Here is a 20,847-nt window from a genome sequence, read left to right on the forward strand (position 1 = left end):
GGCTCCGCCATGGCCCTGCCCGAGGAGCCGGTGCCGCCGGCCGTGCCCTCCTGCCCCCTGCCCGGCAAGATCTGCCATGTGGCCGGCCAGGAGCGCCCCGGCTCGTGCTGCGGCATGGCCATGGCCGGTTTCCGCACCTCCAAGTACCAGCTGCCCGAGTGGCACCGCCGCAACGCGCGGGTGTTCAACCAGGCCTGCACCGTGGGCGAGGAGGCGCAGCGTGGCCGGGCCGAGGCCGGGCACCTCCGCAGACACGCGGCCGCCTGTGCCCAGCGCGCCCAGCAGCACTCCAAGAGCACCCTCGGGCAGCGCCTGCAGGACATCCACTTCTGGAGGGTGGAGCTGCAGAAGGAGGTCATGGAGCTGGACGCAGAGACCAACCTGCTGGCGGCCCAGAAGCTGCGGCTGGAGCGGGCGCTCGATGCCACCGAGGTGCCCTACGGAGTGGTCACCGACAACCTGCAGTGCCGGGAGAGGAGGCAGCCCCCGGACCTGGTGATCGACGAGGTGGAGAGGCAGCTGCTGAAGGTGGGTGGGCACTGAGGGCTGGGGTGGGCACTGAGGGCTGGGGTGGGCACTGAGAGCTGGGGTGGGCACTGAGGGCTGGGGATGGCACTGAGGGCTGGGGTGGGCACTGAGGGCTGGGGTGGGCACTGAGGGCTGGGGTGGGCACTGAGGGCTGGGGATGGCACTGAGGGCTGGGGTGGGCACTGAGGGCTGGGGATGGGGGAGATGGAGAGGCAGCTGCTGAAGGTGGGTGGGCACTGAGGGCTGGGGATGGCACTGAGAGCTGGGGATGGAGATGGAGAGGCAGCTGCTGGAGGTGGGTGGGCACTGAGGGCTGGGGATGGCACTGAGGGCTGGGGTGGGCACTGAGAGCTGGGGATGGCACTGAGGGCTGGGGATGGGGGAGATGGAGAGGCAGCTGCTGAAGGTGGGTGGGCACTGAGGGCTGGGGTGGGCACTGAGGGCTGGGGTGGGCACTGAGAGCTGGGGATGGAGATGGAGAGGCAGCTGCTGGAGGTGGGTGGGCACTGAGAGCTGGGGATGGCACTGAGGGCTGGGGATGGCACTGAGGGCTGGGGTGGGCACTGAGGGCTAGGGTGGGCACTGAGGGCTGGGGATGGCACTGAGGGCTGGGGTGGGCACTGAGAGCTGGGGATGGAGATGGAGAGGCAGCTGCTGAAGGTGGGTGGGCACTGAGAGCTGGGGTGGGCACTGAGGGCTGGGGATGGAGCAGATGGAGAGGCAGCTGCTGAAAGTGGGTGGGCACTGAGGGCTGGGGTGGGCACTGAGGGCTGGGGATGGCACTGAGAGCTGGGGTGGGCACTGAGGGCTGGGGTGGGCACTGAGGGCTGGGGATGGCACTGAGAGCTGGGGTGGGCACTGAGGGCTGGGGTGGGCACTTGAGGGCTGGGGTGGGCACTGAGAGCTGGGGATGGCACTGAGGGCTGGGGATGGGGGAGATGGAGAGGCAGCTGCTGAAGGTGGGTGGGCACTGAGAGCTGGGGATGGCACTGAGGGCTGGGGATGGGGGAGATGGAGAGGCAGCTGCTGAAGGTGGGTGGGCACTGAGAGCTGGGGTGGGCACTGAGGGCTGGGGTGGGCACTGAGGGCTGGGGTGGGCACTGAGGGCTGGGGATGGATGAGGTGGAGAGGCAGCTGCTGAAGGTGGGTGGGCACTGAGGACTGGGGTGGGCACTGAGGGCTGGATATCACAGGAGTCTCCCTGGGTTTGTTTTCCTTTAGGAAGCTGATCTCATCAGGAATATTCGGGATCTTCTGAAAAGGACTATAATTCAAGCCACCAACCAGATCCGGTAGGACATTTCCCAGGATATTCCAGCAGCTCATTCCTGGTCTGTGGGAATAGTGGAGAAAAGATCTCACCAGGGCCAGGCTCAGATGGGAGTTCCATTCAAACTGAAAAGGTTAATGTTGGAACGGGAGGATTTTCCAGTGGAATAAAGTGGATTTAGGTTTCTAATCCTGGTTTTCCAGCATGTGTTTGATTTGGTTTCCAACCCAACCTCAGCATTCCCTGGATACCTCCCTCCCTTCCTGCACCTTGGGAAAAGGAATTTCTCCTTTTCCAGTTGAGTTTTTGCCACCAGATGTCAGTGTGACCTTTAAACATGGACCTTCTGTGTCAACGTGGGCGTTCATTGCCTTTCCAAAGGGCTGTTGGCTGGAATTTCTTCCAAACCCTTTGGAAAGATGTTCCCTGTCTGCAAATATAAAGGAGTTAATTGCTGGAAACCTTGATATTTTAATTTTATTTTTTTAAATCTGTTTCTATTCTACCAGATAGAATGAAAAGCTGTTTGTGGAAAGAATGGCTGTAAATGCAGAATAATGTCAAGTCGTTCTGTTGCATCAATCAGAGTAGGAGAGGAGACTATTTTGCTTTTTATAATTGTTTTGGGATTATTTCAATCCCGTTTAATCCCAATTTAATCCCATTGGCCAGTAAAGTATTGATTCCCTGGGTGAGAGTGACACCTGCTGTTACCAGCTGATAACACTCACAGTCCTGTCTAATTGAAATCATTTCAATTAATTGGGAGATGGGTGACTCTAATTGGAAACAAAGCAGGGATTTTAATCGGAATATCCCTGACCTTTTATCTTGCAAGGCCAGTTTGCACTGTCTGCATGGAAGGAGGGAGAGGAGGGCTCAGGGAATGTTGGGGCCACTTCATGGAGGTCTTCCATGTGAGATCTGCCCAACATTGTAGTGAAAGTGGAGGGTGATTCTTCTGGTGGCACTGCCTGATGTCCTCTGCTGGGCAAACCCACCTGCTGCTGCTGGGAAAAAAATCCTCTCAATTTTAGGATTATTGTGGGAAATCCAGAGTGCAGAAACTCCTCTGCCTCAGGTCATGGAGCTCTGAGCCTTCAGCAGGGGCAGCACTGGGCTGGAGGTCTGGGACAGTGGGAATCATGGAATGGTTTGGGGTGGAAAGGACCATAAAGATCATCTATTCCATCCCCTCCCATGGGCAGGGACACCTCCCACCAGCCCAGGGTGCTCCAAGCCCTGTCCAGCCTGGCCTGGGACACTCCCAGGGCTGGGGCAGCCACAGCTTCTCTGGGCACCTGTGCCAGGCCCTGCCCACCCTCCCAGCCAGCAATTCCTTCCCAATATCCCACCTAACCCTGCCCTCTGGCAGTGGGAAGCCATTCCCTGTGCCCTGTCCCTCCATCCCTTGTCCCCAGTCCCTCTCCAGCTCTCCTGAAGCCCCTTCAGGCCCTGCCAGGGGCTCTCAGGTGTCCCTGGAGCCTTCTCTTCTCCAGGTGACACCCCAGCTCTCCCAGCCTGGCTCCAGCCCAGAGGGATCCAGAATTCTGGAATGGTTTGGGTTGGAAGGGACCCCAAAGCCCACCCAGTGCCACCCCTCCATGGACAGGGACACCTCCCACCAGCCCAGGTTGCTCCTAGCCCTGTCCAACCTGGCCTGGGACACTCCCAGGGCTGGGGCAGCCACAGCTTCTCTGGGCACCTGTGCCAGGGCCTGCCCACCCTCCCAGCCAAGAATTGTTTCCCAATATCCCACCTAAATCAGTCTTACTGTCCTTCCAGGGTGTGGGACAGAGGGATTGGTGGGATTTTCCAGACAGAAGGGAATGTTTATGGTAAAGACACAGGCCCAGACTGAGGTTCACACACCTGTGGTGGGGCTGTGGGTTGTCTGGTGTCCCTCTAACCATGTGTGGATTCAACTTCCCAGCTCCAACCGGATTCAGAAGGAGTTCTGTGAGCTGGACTGGTCAGACAAGGTGGAGACCTATCACATCGATGACAAGTGTGTGAGCTACAACAACGACAGCACCAACATCCAGTCCCACCCCAGCTCTGTGAAGTTTGAGGAGAAGTGAGTAACTCTTGGGACCACCCTGGGACACACAGCTCAGCCTGGGAGAATCACAGAATCATCCCTTGTCCCAACTCCCTCTCCAGCTCTCCTGGAGCCCCTTTAGCACTGGAAGGGGCTCTCAGGTCTCCCTGGAGCCTTCTCTTCTCCAGGCTGAACATCCCCAACACACTCAGCCTATCAAGATCTTGTATCTTTTTATTTCAAGGTAGACACAGACTGTAAATCCTGAATATACTGAAGTGTTTGCTGTGACTGAACTGCTGATTCTTGCACAAAAAGTGTGTGTGTCCTTATTGATCCTTGGCAGTGTTGGCTAAAGATGGAAGAGTTTTTCCTTATTTTTGGTCATTTATTGCTTTCCTCAGAAGCCACAGGAATGAGAGATTATGAATGTGTGAAAGGATTAATCTTCTTCCTTCATACCAAGTCTACAGTGCAACAACAAGCAGAGCTCAGCGACACCTTTGCAGGACAGAACCAGCCTCAGGTTGTCTTCTCGAGGGCAAGATTCCCATTTTCTTCCATTCCCCTCTTCCTCCAGTGCCTCCACACCGAAGACCTGGGCCCAGTTCAGCCATGACAACATTTCCAGTGCAGAGCAGGAGAAACTGGCCTCGGTGCAGCTCCGTTCCCTCATCCAGAACATCATCCACGACGCGGCCGAGGACCTGCGCCTGCAGCGCGCCACCGTCAACCAGGCCTTCCACAACCACTGCAGGGAGCTGGATGATGCCAAGCTCAAGCTGGAGCAGCACCTGGAGCAGGTGAGCTCTCTGGGGGAGGTCACTCTGTGTGTCTTAGTCCAAGGCGGGTGTCCAGTGCTGGTTTGGGGCAGCTCAGGGGGTGGGAAGAGACTTCGGAGCTGGGTTGGGGCTCCAGTTGGGCAGTTTGGTTGTGATGGGCTGTGGTGGGTTAAAGGTGAACCAGCAGGAGAAATGAACCCAACACACAAAAAATTGTAAGTCAGAGTTATGATTTAATAACAGTATTACAAAGCAGAAAAATCAGAATTAAGTGTAAGATGCAGGAGATGTCCCAGGAGTCCTTGGAGCAGAGAATCCCAACCATCTCTCCCAGGGCCAAACCAGATCTCAGCACAACCAAAAGCTCCTGTTGCCCCCACCTCTGCCCCAAGGGGTGGGCTCATGGTCAGGCCATGGAGTTCCACTGTTGGATGTGGAGCATCAGCACCACAAGCTTGGTGGAGCTTTGTGATGGGTTAAAGGTGAACCAGCAGGAGAAATGAACCCCACACACAAGAAATTATAAGTCAGAGTTATGATTTAATAACAGTATTACAAAGCAGAGAAATCAGAATTAAGTGTAAGATGCAGGAGATATCCTTGGAGCAGAGAATTCCAACCATCTCTCACAGGGCCAAACCAGATCTCAGCAGAACCAAAAGCTCCTGTTGCCTCCACCTCTGCCCCAAGGGGTGGGCTCATGGTCAGGCCATGGAGTTCCACTGTTGGATGTGGAGCATCAGCACCACAAGCTTGGTGGAGCTTTGTGATGGGTTAAAGGTAAAGCAGGAGGAGAAATGAACCCAACATGAAAGAGATTATAAATCAGAGTTATAATTTAATAACAACATTACAATAAATCCAATGGCACAAAGAGAAATTGGGTTTAACCCCCAAGCCCAGCAGTGTAACCCACCCCCTGGGGCACAAACACAGGGGGGTTTGGTGGCCCCTGTGCTGAGCCCCACGTGGTGCCTTCGAGTCCAAAGGAAAAGGAAGGGACAAACCTGTTGGTGCAGATGATGGCACAGTCTGGGCAGAGTGGGGGGCTCCTCCTGTCCAGGGTCTGCTCCTCCTCTGCATCCAATGAGTGGTTCCCCAAGTCCCCAAACCCCTGAGATTCCATCCCCTCAGGTTTGGGTGGGAGCCCCCAGTGCCTCCCCCAGGGCAGGGAGTTCCACACTGGGGGATCTGACTCTGGCAGTCAGGGGGGATTTTGGAATCGTTGCTGGCCCATGGGCAGAGCTGAGCCCTCAGGTGGGTGTGGAGGTGCCAAGGAGTCCCTGCAGGGCAGTTCTCCCAGCTCCTCTGCCAGGCTTCTTTCCCAGCCAGCTCCCAGCCTGAGGGCTCAGCTGTGCCCTGGGCAGCTGCTGCCAATGGGCCATTGGGAACAGTTGCTGGGCAATGGCACAGAGGGTGGACAATCCACAGCTTTGGTCACACCCACGCAGGAACAAACTGGTCCCAGTTTGCTGAATTAGGACATGGACTAAGTTAAGGACAGCTGAGTGGGCTTTAATTTCTGTCTGTGTCAGTGGTTAGGAGGGAGAAGCAATTCAGGATTTCCTGTCTTTCCATTTCCTTCAGAAATCCATGGATTTCCAAGCTGATCAGCATCTCTCCATGTGATTTGAAATACCCTTTTTTTTTCTTGGATAAAATTTCCAATTAAAATCAAAGAAAGCTGAAATTTACAATTGAAAGCACTTCCTGGAGGTGGGAAGTGTTGTGGGACATGGAAGGGGTTTGGAACAGGCTGCAGAATATTTTCTGCTGCTTTTCAGACCCAGGATTGACTGTCAGAGCAACAGTGAAAATGCAGAAGTTCAAACCCCCTCTTTGTCATTCCATTTCTCCTGAATTCTGGTCAAACAGGAGGACAAACCCACCCCAACTTCAGCAGGTCCATGAGCAGATGTTCAGAGGGGCAGAGGGAAAGACCTTTTGGAAACAGAGAAGGACCTTTTGGAAACAGAGAAGGACCTTTTGGAAACAGAGAAGGACCTTTTGGAAACAGAGAAGGACCTTTTGGAAACAGAGAAGGACCTTTTGGAGACAGGGAAAGACCTTTTGGAAACAGGGAAAGACCTTTTGGAGACAGGGAAAGACCTTTTGGAGACAGGGAAAGACCTTTTGGAGACAGGGAAAGACCTTTTGGAGACAGGGAAAGACCTTTTGGAAACAGAGAAGGACCTTTTGGAGACAGGGAAAGACCTTTTGGAGACAGGGAAAGACCTTTTGGAGACAGGGAAAGACCTTTTGGAGACAGGGAAAGACCTTTTGGAAACAGACAAAGACCTTTTGGAAACAGGGAAATACCTTTTGAAACAGATCCTGAGATCGGCTCAGTTGATTAAAACTTGGTTGTAACAATGCCAAGGTCATGGGTTCAATCCCCTCTGTGGGCCATTGACTGAAGAGTTGGACTCGATGATCCTTGGGGGTCCTTCCAACTCAGAACAGTCTGTGAGTCTCTGAGTTCTTGCTCTTGGGTGTCCTCCCCAGACCCTCAAGGACATTGGAGAGGAGGAAGCCAACATTGTTGCTCTCAAACAAGCCATCAGGGACAAGGAGACCTACCTGAAGGTGGCCCAGACCAGGCTCTACGACAGGTCCTTCAGGCCCAACGTGGAGCTGTGCAAGGACGAGCCCCAGTTCAGGTGATGCCACCACTTCTCCAAGGGACACTGTCCCACCTGTGTGGGGACTCCCAGCCCTGAGCTTTGGCTGCTCTTTGGGTGGGGTGTGAGTCACAAATGAGGCTGAAATCACTGCCAGGAGTAGTTTAGTATAAATATTATTGTTATTATAGTTCATTTTTCATATTTTATATTGTGTAAAGGATTATTAATATAACATAAAATATAGGAAATATAATTAATATACTTAATAGAGTCTCCCTAAATCAGTTCTTGAGGCTCCCTAAATCAGTTCTTGGGACTCCCTAAATCAGTTCTTGGGACTCCCTAAAGCAGTTCTGGGGACTCCCTAAATTAATCCTTGGGACTTCCTAAATCAATTATTGGATCTCCCTAAATCAGTTCCTGGGACTCCCTAAATCAGTTCCTGGGGCTTCCTAACCCATGGAAGGGTTTTCAGCTTTTCCTGACCTTCTCTGAGACCTTCCTGACCTTCCCTGAGCTCCTTCCTGACCTTCTCTGAGCTCCTTCCTGACCTTCCCTGAGCTCCTTCCTCCACCTTCCCTGAGCTCCTTCCTCCACCTTCCCTGAGCTCCTTCCTCCACCTTCCCTGAGCTCCTTCCTGACCTTCCCTGAGCTCCTTCCTGGCCTTCCCTGAGCTCCTTCCTGGCCTTCTCTGAGCTCCTTCCTGGCCTTCCCTGAGCTGCTTCCTGACCTTCCCCTGAGCTGCTTCCTGACCTTCCCTGAGCTGCTTCCTGACCTTCCCCTGAGCTGCTTCCTGACCTTCTCTGAGCTGCTTCCTGACCTTCTCTGAGCTGCTTCCTGACCTTCTCTGAGCTGCTTCCTGACCTTCTCTGAGCTGCTTCCTGACCTTCTCTGAGCTGCTTCCTGACCTTCTCTGAGCTGCTTCCTGACCTTCTCTGAGCTGCTTCCTGACCTTCTCTGAGCTCCTTCCTGACCTTCTCTGAGCTCCTTCCTGACCTTCTCTGAGCTCCTTCCTGACCTTCTCTGAGCTCCTTCCTGACCTTCTCTGAGCTGCTTCCTGACCTTCCCTGAGCTCCTTCCTGACCTTCCCTGAGCTCCTTCCTGACCTTCCCTGAGCTCCTTCCTGACCTTCCCTGAGCTCCTTCCTGACCTTCCCTGAGCTCCTGCCTGGCCTTCCCTGAGCTCCTTCCTGACCTTCCCTGAGCTCCTTCCTGACCTTCCCTGAGCTCCTTCCTCCACCTTCTCTGAGCTGCTTCCTGACCTTCTCTGAGTCCTTCCTGACCTTCTCTGAGCTCCTCCTGAACAAAGTCCTGATCCTGCAGCTGCTGCTCTTTGTCCTCATTCCTGTTCACGTCTCTTTGTGCCTCTCCTGCTCTTCCTCATCCCTTCCTGTCATCCCCTTCAGGTTGGTGAGCGAAGTGGAAGAGCTCACAGTGTTCCTGGAAGCCCTGAAGAGAAAACTGATGGAGTCAGAGCAGTGCCTGAAGCACCTGGAGGAGACCAGGATGAAGCTGGAGAAGGAGATCGCGGTGAAGGCCAACAGCATCTCCATCGACAGGGAGAAGTGCTTGCCCTTCCGCATCCACTACCCCGTGGATCTGGAACTGGCCAGCTACAAACAGTGACTTTCTGCAGACCTGGGGGGGGATGGAGCTGCTTCTTTTCTGTTCACCATTGGCAAGGGTGCAAAAAAAGGTTAGGAAAAATCTAGAATCTTTGATACAAAAATAAATGGATTTTATTCACGGAATTGCGGCGTCCGTTGGGGTTTGTTCCGCTTGAAGTTAAGTGGGAACTGAAATCCTGCCTGAAAATGAACATGGCTTTGAGTCTCACCTTAAAACTTCTGGAGAACCTATAATATTTGTGCATAATGTGTCACATTTGGGGGGGTTTACCCCAATAATTAAATACTGTGAGTGAATATTGAGTGGGAATAATAATTTGTTCCACTTAAATTTAAGTGGGAACTGAAATCCTGCCTGAAAATGAACATGGCTTTGAGTCTGACCTTAAGACTTCTGGGGAATCTCTATACAGTGAATTTAAAACAGCTTCAAGGCACTTCATTATCTCTGCAATGTATCATTTGTGCATAATGTGTCATATTTGGGGGTTTCACCCTAATAATGTGAGTGAGTATTTAGTGGGATTAATAACAATATTCACTGTGTTTTATTCTACTTAAATTTTAGTGGAAACTCAAGTCCTGCCTTAAAATTGACATGTCATGGTGGGCTTTGAGTCTCACCTTAAAACTTCTGGACCACCTTTATATGGTGAGTTTAAAACAGGTTAAAGAGAGTTCATTACATTTGTAATGTATCATTTGTTCATAATGTGTTATATTTAGGGGTTTCACCCTAATAATGTGAGTATTTAGTGGGATTAATAACAATTTGTTCTGCTTAAATTTAAGTGGGAACTGAAATCCTGCCTTAAAATGAACATGGCTTTGAGTCTCACCTTAAAACTTCTGGAGAACCTCTATATGGTGAGTTTGAAACAGGTTAAAGAGAGTTCATTATATCTGCAATGTATCATTTGTGCATAATCTGTTATATTTGGGGGGTTTACCCCAATAATTAAATACTGTGAGTGAATATTGAGTGGGAATAATAATTTGTTCTGCTTAAATTTAAGTGGGAACTGAAATCCTGCCTTAAAATGAACATGGCTTTGAGTCTGACCTTAAGACTTCTGGAGAATCTCTATATGGTGAGTTTAAACCAGCTTAAAGGTAGTTTATTATCTCTGCAATGTATCATTTGTGCATAATGTGTTATATTTGGGGGGTTTACCCCAATAATGTGAGTATTTAGTGGGAATAATAACAATTTGTTCCACTTAAACTTAAGTGGGAACTGAAGTCCTGCCTGAAAATGAACATGGACTTGAGTCTGACCTTAAGACTTCTGGAGAATCTCTACATGGTGAGTTTAAAACAGGTTAAAGAGAGTTCATTATATCTGCAATGTATCATTTGTGCATAATGTGTCATATTTGGGGGTTTCACCTTAATAATATGAGTATTTAGTGGGATTAATAACAATATTCACTGTGGTTTATTCTACTTAAATTTAAGTGGGAACTGAAATCCTGCCTTAAAATGAACATGGCTTTGAGTCTTCCCTTAAAACTTCTGGAGAATCTCTATATGGTGAGTTTAAAACAGGTTAAAGAGAGTTCATTATCTCTGCAATGTATCATTTGTGCATAATGTGTTATATTTGGGGCTTTCACCCTAATAATGTGAGTATTTAGTGGGATTAATAACAATTTGTTCCACTTAAATTTAAGTGGGAACTGAAATCCTGCCTTAAAATGAACATGGACTTGAGTCTGACCTTAAGACTTCTGGAGAATCTCTATATGGTGAGTTAAAAACAGGTTAAAGAGAGTTCATTACATCTGTAATGTATCATTTGTGCATAATGTGTCATATTTGGGGGTTTCACCTTAATAATGTGAGTATTTTGTGGGAATAATAACAATATTCACTGTGGTTTATTCTACTTAAATTTAAGTGGAAACTTAAGTCCTGCCTTAAAATTAACATGGCTTTGAGTCTTCCCTTAAAACTTCTGGAGAACCTCTACATGGTGAGTTTGAAACACCTTAAAGGTACTTCATGGCATCTGTTTTGATGCTTCCAGCAGAGGATTCCTGGTTGGCAGGGTGGGATCCTCCTGGCCCAGGGAGCAACCCTGCCCTCCACGGGGTCTGCAGGATCCAGGCCAGGATCCCCTTGGCCTTCTTGGCCACCTGGGCACACTGGTGGCTCCTGTTGAGCTTCCTGTCCCTCAGTCCCCCCAGGTCCCTCTGCCTGGCTGCTCTCCAGCCACTCTGTGCCCAGCCTGGAGCGCTGCAGGGGTTGGGGTGGCCAAAGGGCAGGACCTGCACTTGGCCTTGTTGAACTTCATCCCATTGGAATCAGCCCATCTCTCCAGTCTATCCAGGTGCCTCTGCAGAGCCCTCCAGCCTGTCCAGGTGCCTCTGCAGAGCCCTCCAGCCTGTCCAGGTCCCTCTGCAGAGCCCTCCAGCCTGTCCAGGTGCCTCTGCAGAGCCCTCCAGCCTGTCCAGGTCCCTCTGCAGAGCCCTCCAGCCTGTCCAGGTCCCTCTGCAGAGCCCTCCAGCCTGTCCAGGTCCCTCTGCAGAGCCCTCCAGTCTATCCAGGTCCCTCTGCAGAGCCCTCCAGTCTATCCAGGTCCCTCTGCAGAGCCCTCCAGTCTATCCAGGTCCCCCTGCAGAGCCCTCCAGCCTGTCCAGGTCCCCCTGCAGAGCCCTCCAGCCTGTCCAGGTCCCCCTGCAGAGCCCTCCAGCCTGTCCAGGTCCCCCTGCAGAGCCCTCCAGCCTGTCCAGGTCCCTCTGCAGAGCCCTCCTGCCTTCCAGCAGGTCGACACTCCCTCCCAACTTGGTGTCATCAGCAAATTTGCTGCTGATGGACTCAATCCCCTCATCCAAATCATCACTAAAGATGTTAAACAGGACAGGACCCAACACAGACCCCTGGGGACACCACTGGTGACCAGCTGGATGCAGCTCCATTCACCAGCACTCTCTGGGCCTGACCCTCCAGCTCCTGACCCAGCAGAGGGGACACCTGTCCAGGCCATGGGCCACCAGCTTTGCCAGGACTATGTTATGGGAGATGGTGTCAAAGGCCTTGCTGAAGTCCAGACAGACACACCCAGAGCCTTCCCCTCATCCACCAGGTGGGTCACCTGATGGTAAAGAGAGATCAGGTTGGTAAAGAGATCAGGTTGGTAAATATGTTTATTATAAAGAAATATAATAAATTATTATATATCAATATATTATATTTATAATATAATAGTTCTTATAATTATTATATTATTTATTATTATTTATTATAATTTGTTAATTATTATATATTATTTATTATATTTAATATATTTATTTGTTTGCTTATTTATATATACATACATATAAATATATATATGAATATATATATATAAATATAAATATAAGTATAATATAAATATAAATGTAAGTATAATATAAATATAAATATAAATATAAATATAAATATAAGTATAAATGTAAGTATAAATATAAATATAAATATGAATTTAGATAGGAATATAAATATAAGTATAATATAAATATAAGTATAAATAGAAATATAGATATGAATATAAATATAAATATAAGTATAAATATAAATATAAGTATAAATCTAAATATAAATGTAAGTATAATTAAAATATAAATATAAATATAAATATATATGAATATAAATATAAATATAAGTATAAATCTAAATATAAATATAAATATGAATTTAGATAGGAATATAAATATAAATATAAGTATAATATAAATATAAGTATAAATATAAATATAGATATGAATATAAATATAAATATATATATGAATATAAATATAAGTATAAATATAAGTATAATTAAAATATAAATATAAATATAAGTATAAGTATAAATATAAATATAAATATAAACATAATATAAATATAAATATAAATATAATATAAATATAAATATAATATAAATATAAATATAATATAAATATAAACATATATACACACATAAATATAACTAAAATCTGAGGCCTCAGCCACTGCTGGAACAGAATCCATTGAGCTGCTGGAGGTTCAAACCCTTTTTCTTCAGCTCCACGTTGTATGAACAGATCATGACATTGAAAAGAGGTTGAGGAATGACTGAAAAGGGAAAATCAGCCCCAATCTCTCTTTGCAGCGAGAGGAAAGTGCCAGCACTGCCCCCACTGATTCCTGTCAGGGAATGCTTTAATTGTTCTCCTCTGACACTTCAATTACATGTTTTCTGTAAATAAATGGCAGTTTGGGGATCCTCCTGAATTGGGATTTTGCCTTCAGAGCCTCATTTTCCCCCTTGTTGATGCTCCAGCTCTGCTTCCACCCCCCTGTGCTGCCACTCAGGCTTTGCCAGAGGCAAAGGAGACTCCAGGGTTTCTTCCAGCTTCCATTTGGCAGCAAAAAGAAATATTTATTTATATCCAAATCAGAATCATAGAATGGTTTGGGTTGGAAGGGACCTCAAAGCCCACCCAGTGCCACCCCTGCCATGGGCAGGGACACCTCCCACCAGCCCAGGGTGCTCCAAGCCCTGTCCAGCCTGGCCTGGGACACTCCCAGGGCTGGGGCAGCCACAGCTTCTCTGGGCAACTGTGCCAGGGTCTGCCCAACCTCATGTAAAAACCTTCATTATTATCTGATCTAAATTGACCCTCTTTTAATTCCTTTCCCTGTGAAGGACTCCTGGTTTTGGAGGCCTGGGGGAGGCTGAGCTGGGCCTGCAGGACAAGGTGACCTTTCCTGTGCCCAGATCTGATGGAGCAGCAGAGAGGGAGGAGAACACAGAGCTGTGCCCGCTGCCCACCACTGATCCAGAGCAGGCAAAGCTGGGCCCTGCCTGTGCTCCACCAGCCATGACCCACCTCCCTTTCCTCAGGAGCACAATGATCTTCCCTGACCTTCCAGCTCACAAGCTGGTCCTGCAGAAATGGAGCTCGAGCTGCTCCACAGAGTCACTTCTGCACTGAGTGTTGCAGGAGCTGCAGGAAACGTGGCCAGAAAAAGCTCCTTCCTGAGCTGTGGAGCAGCTCTGAGCCTGCAGAGCCTTCCAGGGCTTCCTCAGGCCTGTCAGGGAGTTACCACATGGAAATGGAAATGGAAATGGAGGGGCCAAGGAGCTTTGGGGGTGTCCAAGTGCACAGAGTTGGGGCTGCAACAGCCTGTGCTGTGTCACACCCTCAGAGACACAGAGCAGGGAAAAGCCAACAGGATTTCCCTGAGGATCCTAAAATCAAACACAGCATGTGCCTGGGGGTCCTAAAATCAAAAATATTCCCCTGGGGATCCTAAAATCAAACACAGCATGTGCCTGGGGGTCCTAAAATCAAAAATATTCCCCTGGGGATCCTAAAATCAAACACAGCATGTGTCTGGGGGTCCTAAAATCAAAAATATTCCCCTGGGGATCCTAAAATCAAACACAGCATGTATGTCTGGGGGTCCTAAAATCAACCACAATGTATGTCTGGGGGTCCTAAAATCAACCACAATGTATGTCTGGGGGTCCTAAAATCAACCACAATGTATGTCTGGGGGTCCTAAAATCAACCACAATGTATGTCCAGGGGTCCTAAAATCAACAATATGTCCCTGGGGATCCTAAAATCAACCACAATATAACCCTGAGGATCTTAAAATCAAACACAGCATGTGCCTGGGGATCCTAAAATCAAAAATATTCCCCTGAGGATCCTAAAATCAAACACAGCATGTGCCTGGGGGTCCTAAAATCAACCACAATGTATGTCTGGGGGTCCTAAAATCAACCACAATGTATGTCTGGGGGTCCTAAAATCAACAATATGTCCCTGGAGATCCTAAAATCAACCACAATATAACCCTGAGGATCCTAAAATCAAACACAGCATGTGCCTGGGGATCCTAAAATCAACCACAATGTATGTCTGGGGGTCCTAAAATCAACTACAATGTATGTCTTGGGGTCCTGAAATTAACCACAATATAACTCTGAGGGTCCTAAAATCAACCATAATATATCCCTGAGGATCCTAAAATCAACAATATTTCCCTGAGGATCCTAAAATCAACCACAATGTATGTCCAGGGGTCCTAAAATCAACAATATATCCCTGGGGATCCTAAAATCAAACACAGTATGTGTCTGGGGGTCCTAAAATCAACAATATATCCCTGGAGATCCTAAAATCAACCACAATATATCCCTAAGGATCCTAAAATCCAACCCCAATATATGTCTGGAGATCCTAAAATCAACAATATGTGCCTGAGGGTCCTAAAATCAACCACAATGTCTGTCTTGGGATCCTAAAATCAACTACAATATATGCCTGGAGATCATTAAATGAACAATATACCCCTGGGGATCCTGAAATCCAACCCCAATATGTGTCTGGAGGTCCTAAAATCCAACAATATGTGTCTGGGGATCCTAAAATCAACCACAATATAAACCTGAGGATCCTAAAATCAAAGACAGCATGTGCCTGGGGATCCTAAAATCAATATATCCCTGGAGATCCTAAAATCAACCACAATATAACCCTGAGGGTCCTAAAATCAACCACAGTATATCCCTGGACATCCTAAAATCAAACACAGTATGTGCTGGGGGTCCTAAAATCAACCACAATGTATGTCTGGGGATCCTGAAATTAACCACAATATAACTCTGAGGATCCTAAAATCCAATCCCAATGTGTGCCTGGGGGTTCTAAAATCCAACAATCCCTGGGAATCCTAAAATCAACCACAATATGTGTCTGAGGATCCTAAAATCAACAATATTCCCCTGGGGATCCTAAAATCAACCACGATGTATGTCTGGGGGTCCTAAAATCAACCACAATATATGTCTGGGGATCCTAAAATCAAACACAGCATGTGCCTGGGGATCCTAAAATCAAAAATAATCCCTTGAGGATCCTAAAATCAACCACAATGTATGTCTGGGGATCCTAAAATCAACCACAATATATGTCTGGGGGTCCTAAAATCAACCACAATGTATCCCTGGGGTTCCTAAAATCAACAATATAACCCTGAGGATCCTGAAATCCAACCACAATATATGTCTGACAATCCTAAAATCAACAATATATGCCTGGGGGTCCTAAAATCCACTCCCAATATGTGCCTGGAGGTCCTAAAATCCAACAATATATATCTGGGGATCCTAAAGTCCAACCTCAGTATGTCCCTGGGGATCCACCAGGAGGCTGAAGCGAGAGCAGCTGAGTGGGGAATAAGGCACGTGGTGATGTGTCTGTGGCTGTGGGAGCTGCTCCTGCCCCGGGTGTGTCCCCTGCAGGGACAGTAAAGGAGCAGCCAGGCTGGGAATGGAACCTGCAGGGAGGGATCAGCCCAGGGCACCTCCTGTGCTGTGCCTGGCACTGGGTATCCCTGAGTGCCCTTCCCACATGCCATAGGCAGGAATTCCATCTGGTTCAAGGCTCTTGGAAAGCCAAATGCAGAGAGAGGCTGCAGCACTGCCTGGGTTGTGTTGGGGATGGTGGAGGGAAGGGCTGGGCTTTACCTGTTGAATTGGGGAGTGTTTTCCTGCCTGGGTGGGGTGGGAGGAAGGTGGTAAATCCCAACCAGGGGGAGTAGGAGCAGCTCTGAGCTGTGGGTGCCACCAGGGGCACAGGGGGAGCCCTCCTGCCCTCTGCCTGCCATGGTCAGGGGTGTGGCACGTGCCAGGGGGGTGATCTGGATCATCCTTGGGGTCATGCCCAACCCAAACCACTCTGGGATTCTCTGCTGGGCTTTGGCTCCAAGCACAGCAAGGCACAGACCCTGAGACACCTCCCACCCTTCCAGATCAGGGGGGGCTCTCCCTGAAGCTCAGGAGCAGCTCCACATCCCATCCTTGCCATTTCAGGAAGATTCCTGTGAGCTGGAAACTTCCCTGCTTGGTGCAAACCAATCTGAAGCACAACTGGTGGTGCCTGAAATTCAGGGTAAGGCTCAGCTCAGATGAAAACAGACTTGGACTGAATAAAACACCCCAAGCCACAGCAGCAAACCCCACGTTCCCACCTCCCTGCTGGAGCCTCCTGCTCCTTTTTGCTACAAATTCAGACCAGAACCTGCCTTGGTTATTCCTTTCCCTGCTTGGACTTTACCTGCTGCAAAGCACAGGAAATAATGAGAGAGGACACAGGCAGGGCATGGAGCTGGAAGGGAGAAGATCAAAGTTCAGTCCCTGCTGGTTGTCAAGCAAATAATATCACCTGTCTTCAAACTGGTGGTAATTCTACTCCTGGGACTCCAGGGTTGGAGGGGAGTTCATCCATACACATGATGCAGGGGGAAGGAGGCACTTGGAGGACAAGGAGGAAACCCCAGAGAAGCTGAGCAAGGTCTCCTCAACCTGAGCAGCACCACAACTGGATGCCCTCCTGGTTGGTGGTGCCCCCCAGCAGGGCAGGGCAGGGCAGGGCAGCACCCCAGAGGATGCCATGGGAATGCCCATGGAGAGCAGAGCAATTCCTTGCTGTTTTCCCAGTCCTACCCCTTATTCCTGCAGCATCCACAGTGTCCCTGCCACCACCCCTCAGTGCCCTCCCTGCTGCACCACCCTGGGGGTGAAGGAGAGGAAATCCTCCAGGAAACTCAGCTTTTTAAACCTCAACCTGGCAAGAATTGGTGAGGCCACACCTTGAGTGTTGTGTTCAGTTCTGGGCCCCTCAGTTCAGAAAGGATATTGAGGTGCTGGAGCAGGTCCAGAGAAGAGCAACGAGGCTGGAGAAGGGACTGGATGTGGCACTGAGTGTCCTCTGAAACACCTCCAGGGACAGAGAATCCACCATGTCTTGATCCAACCCTACTGTGATCACCAGCCCAGGGCACTCTGTGCCCCACTCTGTGCCCTGGGCTGGTGATCACAGTGGGGTTGGATCAAGGGTTGATGATCTCAGAGGTCTCTTCCAACCCAAGTGAGAAGAGCAACGAGGCTGGAGAAGGGACTGGAGCACAAGTGCTGTGGGGAGAGGCTGAGGGAGCTGGGGGTGTTCAGCCTGGAGAAGAGGAGGCTCAGAGGTGACCTCAGCACTGTCTGGAACTGCCTGAAGGGAAGTTGTGGCCAGGTGGGGGTTGGTCTCTTCTCCCAGGCACTCAGCAATAGGACAAGGGGGCACGATGGGCTCAAGCTCTGCCAGGGGAAATTGAAGTTGGAGAGCAGAAAAAATTTCTTTGCAGAGAGAGTGCTCAGGGATTGGAATGGGCTGCCCAGAGAGGGGGTGGATTCCCCATCCCTGGAGGGTTTTCAGCTGAGCTTGGCCATGGCACTGAGTGCCATGATCTGGTAAAGGGACTGGAGTTGGACCAAGGGTTGGACTTGATGATCTCAGAGGGCTTTTCCAACCCAATCCATTCTGTGATTCTGTGGATGTGGCACTGAGTGAGAATCCACCATGTCTTGATCCAACCCTACTGTGGTCACCAGCCCAGGGCACTCTGTGCCCCACTCTGTGCCCTGGGCTGGTGATCACAGTGGGGTTGGATCAAGGGTTGGACTTGCTGATCTCGGAGGTCTTTTCCAACCCAATCCATTCTATGATTCTGTGATTCTAAGAAAGTCAGGACCAATTCCAGGCTCTCCATGTTTGGGTTTTACAAGAAGCTGATCCAGCCAGTGTGTGATTTGTTGCTAATTGTTTTTTAATTTCAAGCTGGGAGGAGGAATCCAGGTAATCCCGGATGGAAGAGGAAAGGAAGGCCCAGGTTAATGCCAGGCCCAGGGATTGGGTTGACTGAAGGCACAGCTGGTGCCAGCAAAGCTCAGCCCATCTCAGCTGCAGCCCCGTCTTCAAATGCTCAGTTGAAGTTTTAGCATCAGAACAGAGAACAAAGAGGTTTCAGCTGCAGAGCCAGCCCTGGGTGAAGGACTCCTGGGGAAGGAACAACCTGCCCAGTTTTCCAGGCTGGGGGTGCTTTTGAAGAGCTGCCAAATCCCTGGGGAAGGTGGAGCAGGTTTTGCTCAGCTCTGCCACAGTGGGGGCACCTTCCAAGGTGTGGGTGATGGACCAGAAGATGCCACCACGGCCCCCACAGGGCAGGAATCCCATCCCAGGCCACTCTGGCTTCCCTGGGAGCTGGGAGGAGCCCCAACAGCCACACTGGAGGGGCACAGGGGCATTCCCTGTGTCACATCTCAGAGTTTCCTGGTGCTCCTGCCTCCCCTTCCCCTCCCTCCACGCTGATTTCAGCCCCAGTTCTGCCTCAGGAAAGGGCTCCTACAACACGTTTGATACAAAAAGGGAAAGTTCAAGGAGGTGAAACCTGAGCAAAGCAACCCCCAGGCCTGGCCCTGCCCGGTGGCACCCCCTGTGCCAGCTCTCCTTGCTGCAGCCTCAGGTTTCAGGGACCATCTGCTGCTGGGAGGTGGCAGCAGGGAGATATTCCACATGTGGAACGAGGAGGGAATTAAATAAACAGGAGAGGTTGGGAGTAAATGAAACCCAATCGAGGCTGTCGTGGGCTCCCTTGGGCTCCACAGCATGAATAAAGATTGCAGGGCAAAAATCTGCCAAGGTGGCAAACAGGTTGTTCCCTCTTGGATCTGTTTCCTTGGAAAGACCTGCTGGGCTTTGCTGAAAGGGAAAAAAAAAAACCTCTAATGCTGTGAAATGGCAGGAACAGGGACTGTTGTTTGTCCTGGAGCCCCAGGGATTGTGGGGCTTGATCCCTTAATTCCTGGGAAATCCCAGCTAATGGAGCCAGCTTACCTTATCATGGAGATGGATTTCCTGGAACAGTCTCTGCAGCAAACTGTTCCAGGATGATTCCCAAACCCTCCTGTGGAGCTGCTGTGGGAATTCCCTTGGATCTGGCAGCTCCTGGGATGGGTGAGGAGCTCAGTGCCAGCACCTCCCTCCAGCCAAACCCGTCTCCAGGTCCATTCCCAGGAAGGTCCCAGGGCAGGGAAGCTGAAGACACACCTTGTCCAGAAGGGAATGATGAATTTAAAGCCCCAAATTATTGCTGACCCCTGGAGACAGAAGGGAACAAGCAGCAAAACCTGACAGAGCAAAGGACCTGCTACCCACTGACACAGGGAGTGTCTTCTCATCCTCTCTCCCTTTGGAATATCTGGAGCCAAACTGGGAATCTGGACTGGGATTTGCTGCCAGACCAGTGAGAAGTCTATGAAAGGCTTTCCAAAGGGGGGCAGAGTTATCAGAGGTGTGTTGTTAAAGGTCTGTGTCCTTCTCCTGGGGTTCTGCTCCAGGCTGAGCGTGGTTTGGAGCTGCCTCCGGGTGGAATCCAACCCTGAGCCGGCAGCTCTTCCTTCCCTGCCCCAGCTCGGGGGGCACAGTCTGATTCTCACCCAAGCCCACCTTGTTTGCAGCCCAGCCTGTGCTTCCCTGTCCTTGGGGTCCCTTCTGGGCCCATCCTTTGCTTTTGGATGGTCTGGATTCCTGGCAGGGCAACTTCTCTCCCCCCTCTCTTTGGCACATCCCGAGGTTTGCAGAAATCCAGAGGCCAAGGAAGATGCAAGAAAGGGAGAAGGTTTAAACAGCGGAAAACGTGGATTTCGAGAGGTTGGGAAACATGGAATTCAGGAGATTGGGAAAATATGGATTTCGGGAGGTTGGGAAACATGGAATTCAGGAGATTGGAAAAAAAATGGATTTCAGGAGATTTGGGAAACTTGGATTTCTGGAGATGGGAAAATGTGGATTTCAGGAGATTGGGAAATATGGGAGGTTGGAAAACATGGATTTCAGGAGATTGGGAAAAAAATGGATTTCAGGAGATTGGGAAACTTGGATTTCTGGAGATGGGAAAATGTGGATTTCAGGAGATTGGGAAATATGGGAGGTTGGAAAACATGGATTTCAGGAGATTGGGAAATGTGGATTTCAGGAGATTGGAAAACATGGATTTCAGGAGATAGATTGGAAAACCTGGATTTCAGGAGCTTGGAAAATGTGGATTTCAAGAGGTTGGAAAACCTGGATTTCAGGAGATTGGAAAATATGGATTTCAGGAGATAGATTGGAAAACCTGGATTTCAGGAG

The 20,847-nt window shown here is 49.6% G+C and overlaps 1 protein-coding gene across 2 annotated transcripts; it reads left to right on the forward strand.

The window, feature by feature from the left end:
* On the forward strand, positions 1-9,226 carry LOC139679401 (tektin-4-like). 2 transcript variants are annotated; one of them, XM_071571139.1, is made up of 6 exons: positions 1-528; positions 1,750-1,820; positions 3,732-3,875; positions 4,420-4,642; positions 7,127-7,281; positions 8,651-9,226. In XM_071571139.1, exons 1-6 carry the CDS (start codon positions 10-12, stop codon positions 8,868-8,870), a joined length of 1,332 nt encoding a protein of 443 aa, XP_071427240.1. In that variant the 5' UTR covers positions 1-9; the 3' UTR covers positions 8,871-9,226. The 2 variants fall into 2 exon arrangements, with proteins under 2 accessions (XP_071427240.1, XP_071427241.1); XM_071571140.1 differs by lacking the exons at positions 1-528; positions 1,750-1,820 and adding an exon at positions 1,858-1,931.
* Positions 9,227-20,847: the final 11,621 nt, after the last annotated feature.

This window comes from Pithys albifrons, chromosome 16 (genome assembly GCF_047495875.1).
Source record: "Pithys albifrons albifrons isolate INPA30051 chromosome 16, PitAlb_v1, whole genome shotgun sequence".
NCBI lineage: Eukaryota > Metazoa > Chordata > Aves > Passeriformes > Thamnophilidae > Pithys > Pithys albifrons.

Bases quoted from the DNA above. Each gene is read 5' to 3' on its own strand.
- LOC139679401 (XM_071571139.1), top strand. From the start codon at position 10: ATGGCCCTGCCCGAGGAGCCGGTGCCGCCGGCCGTGCCCTCCTGCCCC. The intron at 3,876-4,419 runs GTGAGTAACTCT...CTCTTCCTCCAG, and splicing joins TCTGTGAAGTTTGAGGAGAA to TGCCTCCACACCGAAGACCT. The intron at 7,282-8,650 runs GTGATGCCACCA...CATCCCCTTCAG, and splicing joins AAGGACGAGCCCCAGTTCAG to GTTGGTGAGCGAAGTGGAAG.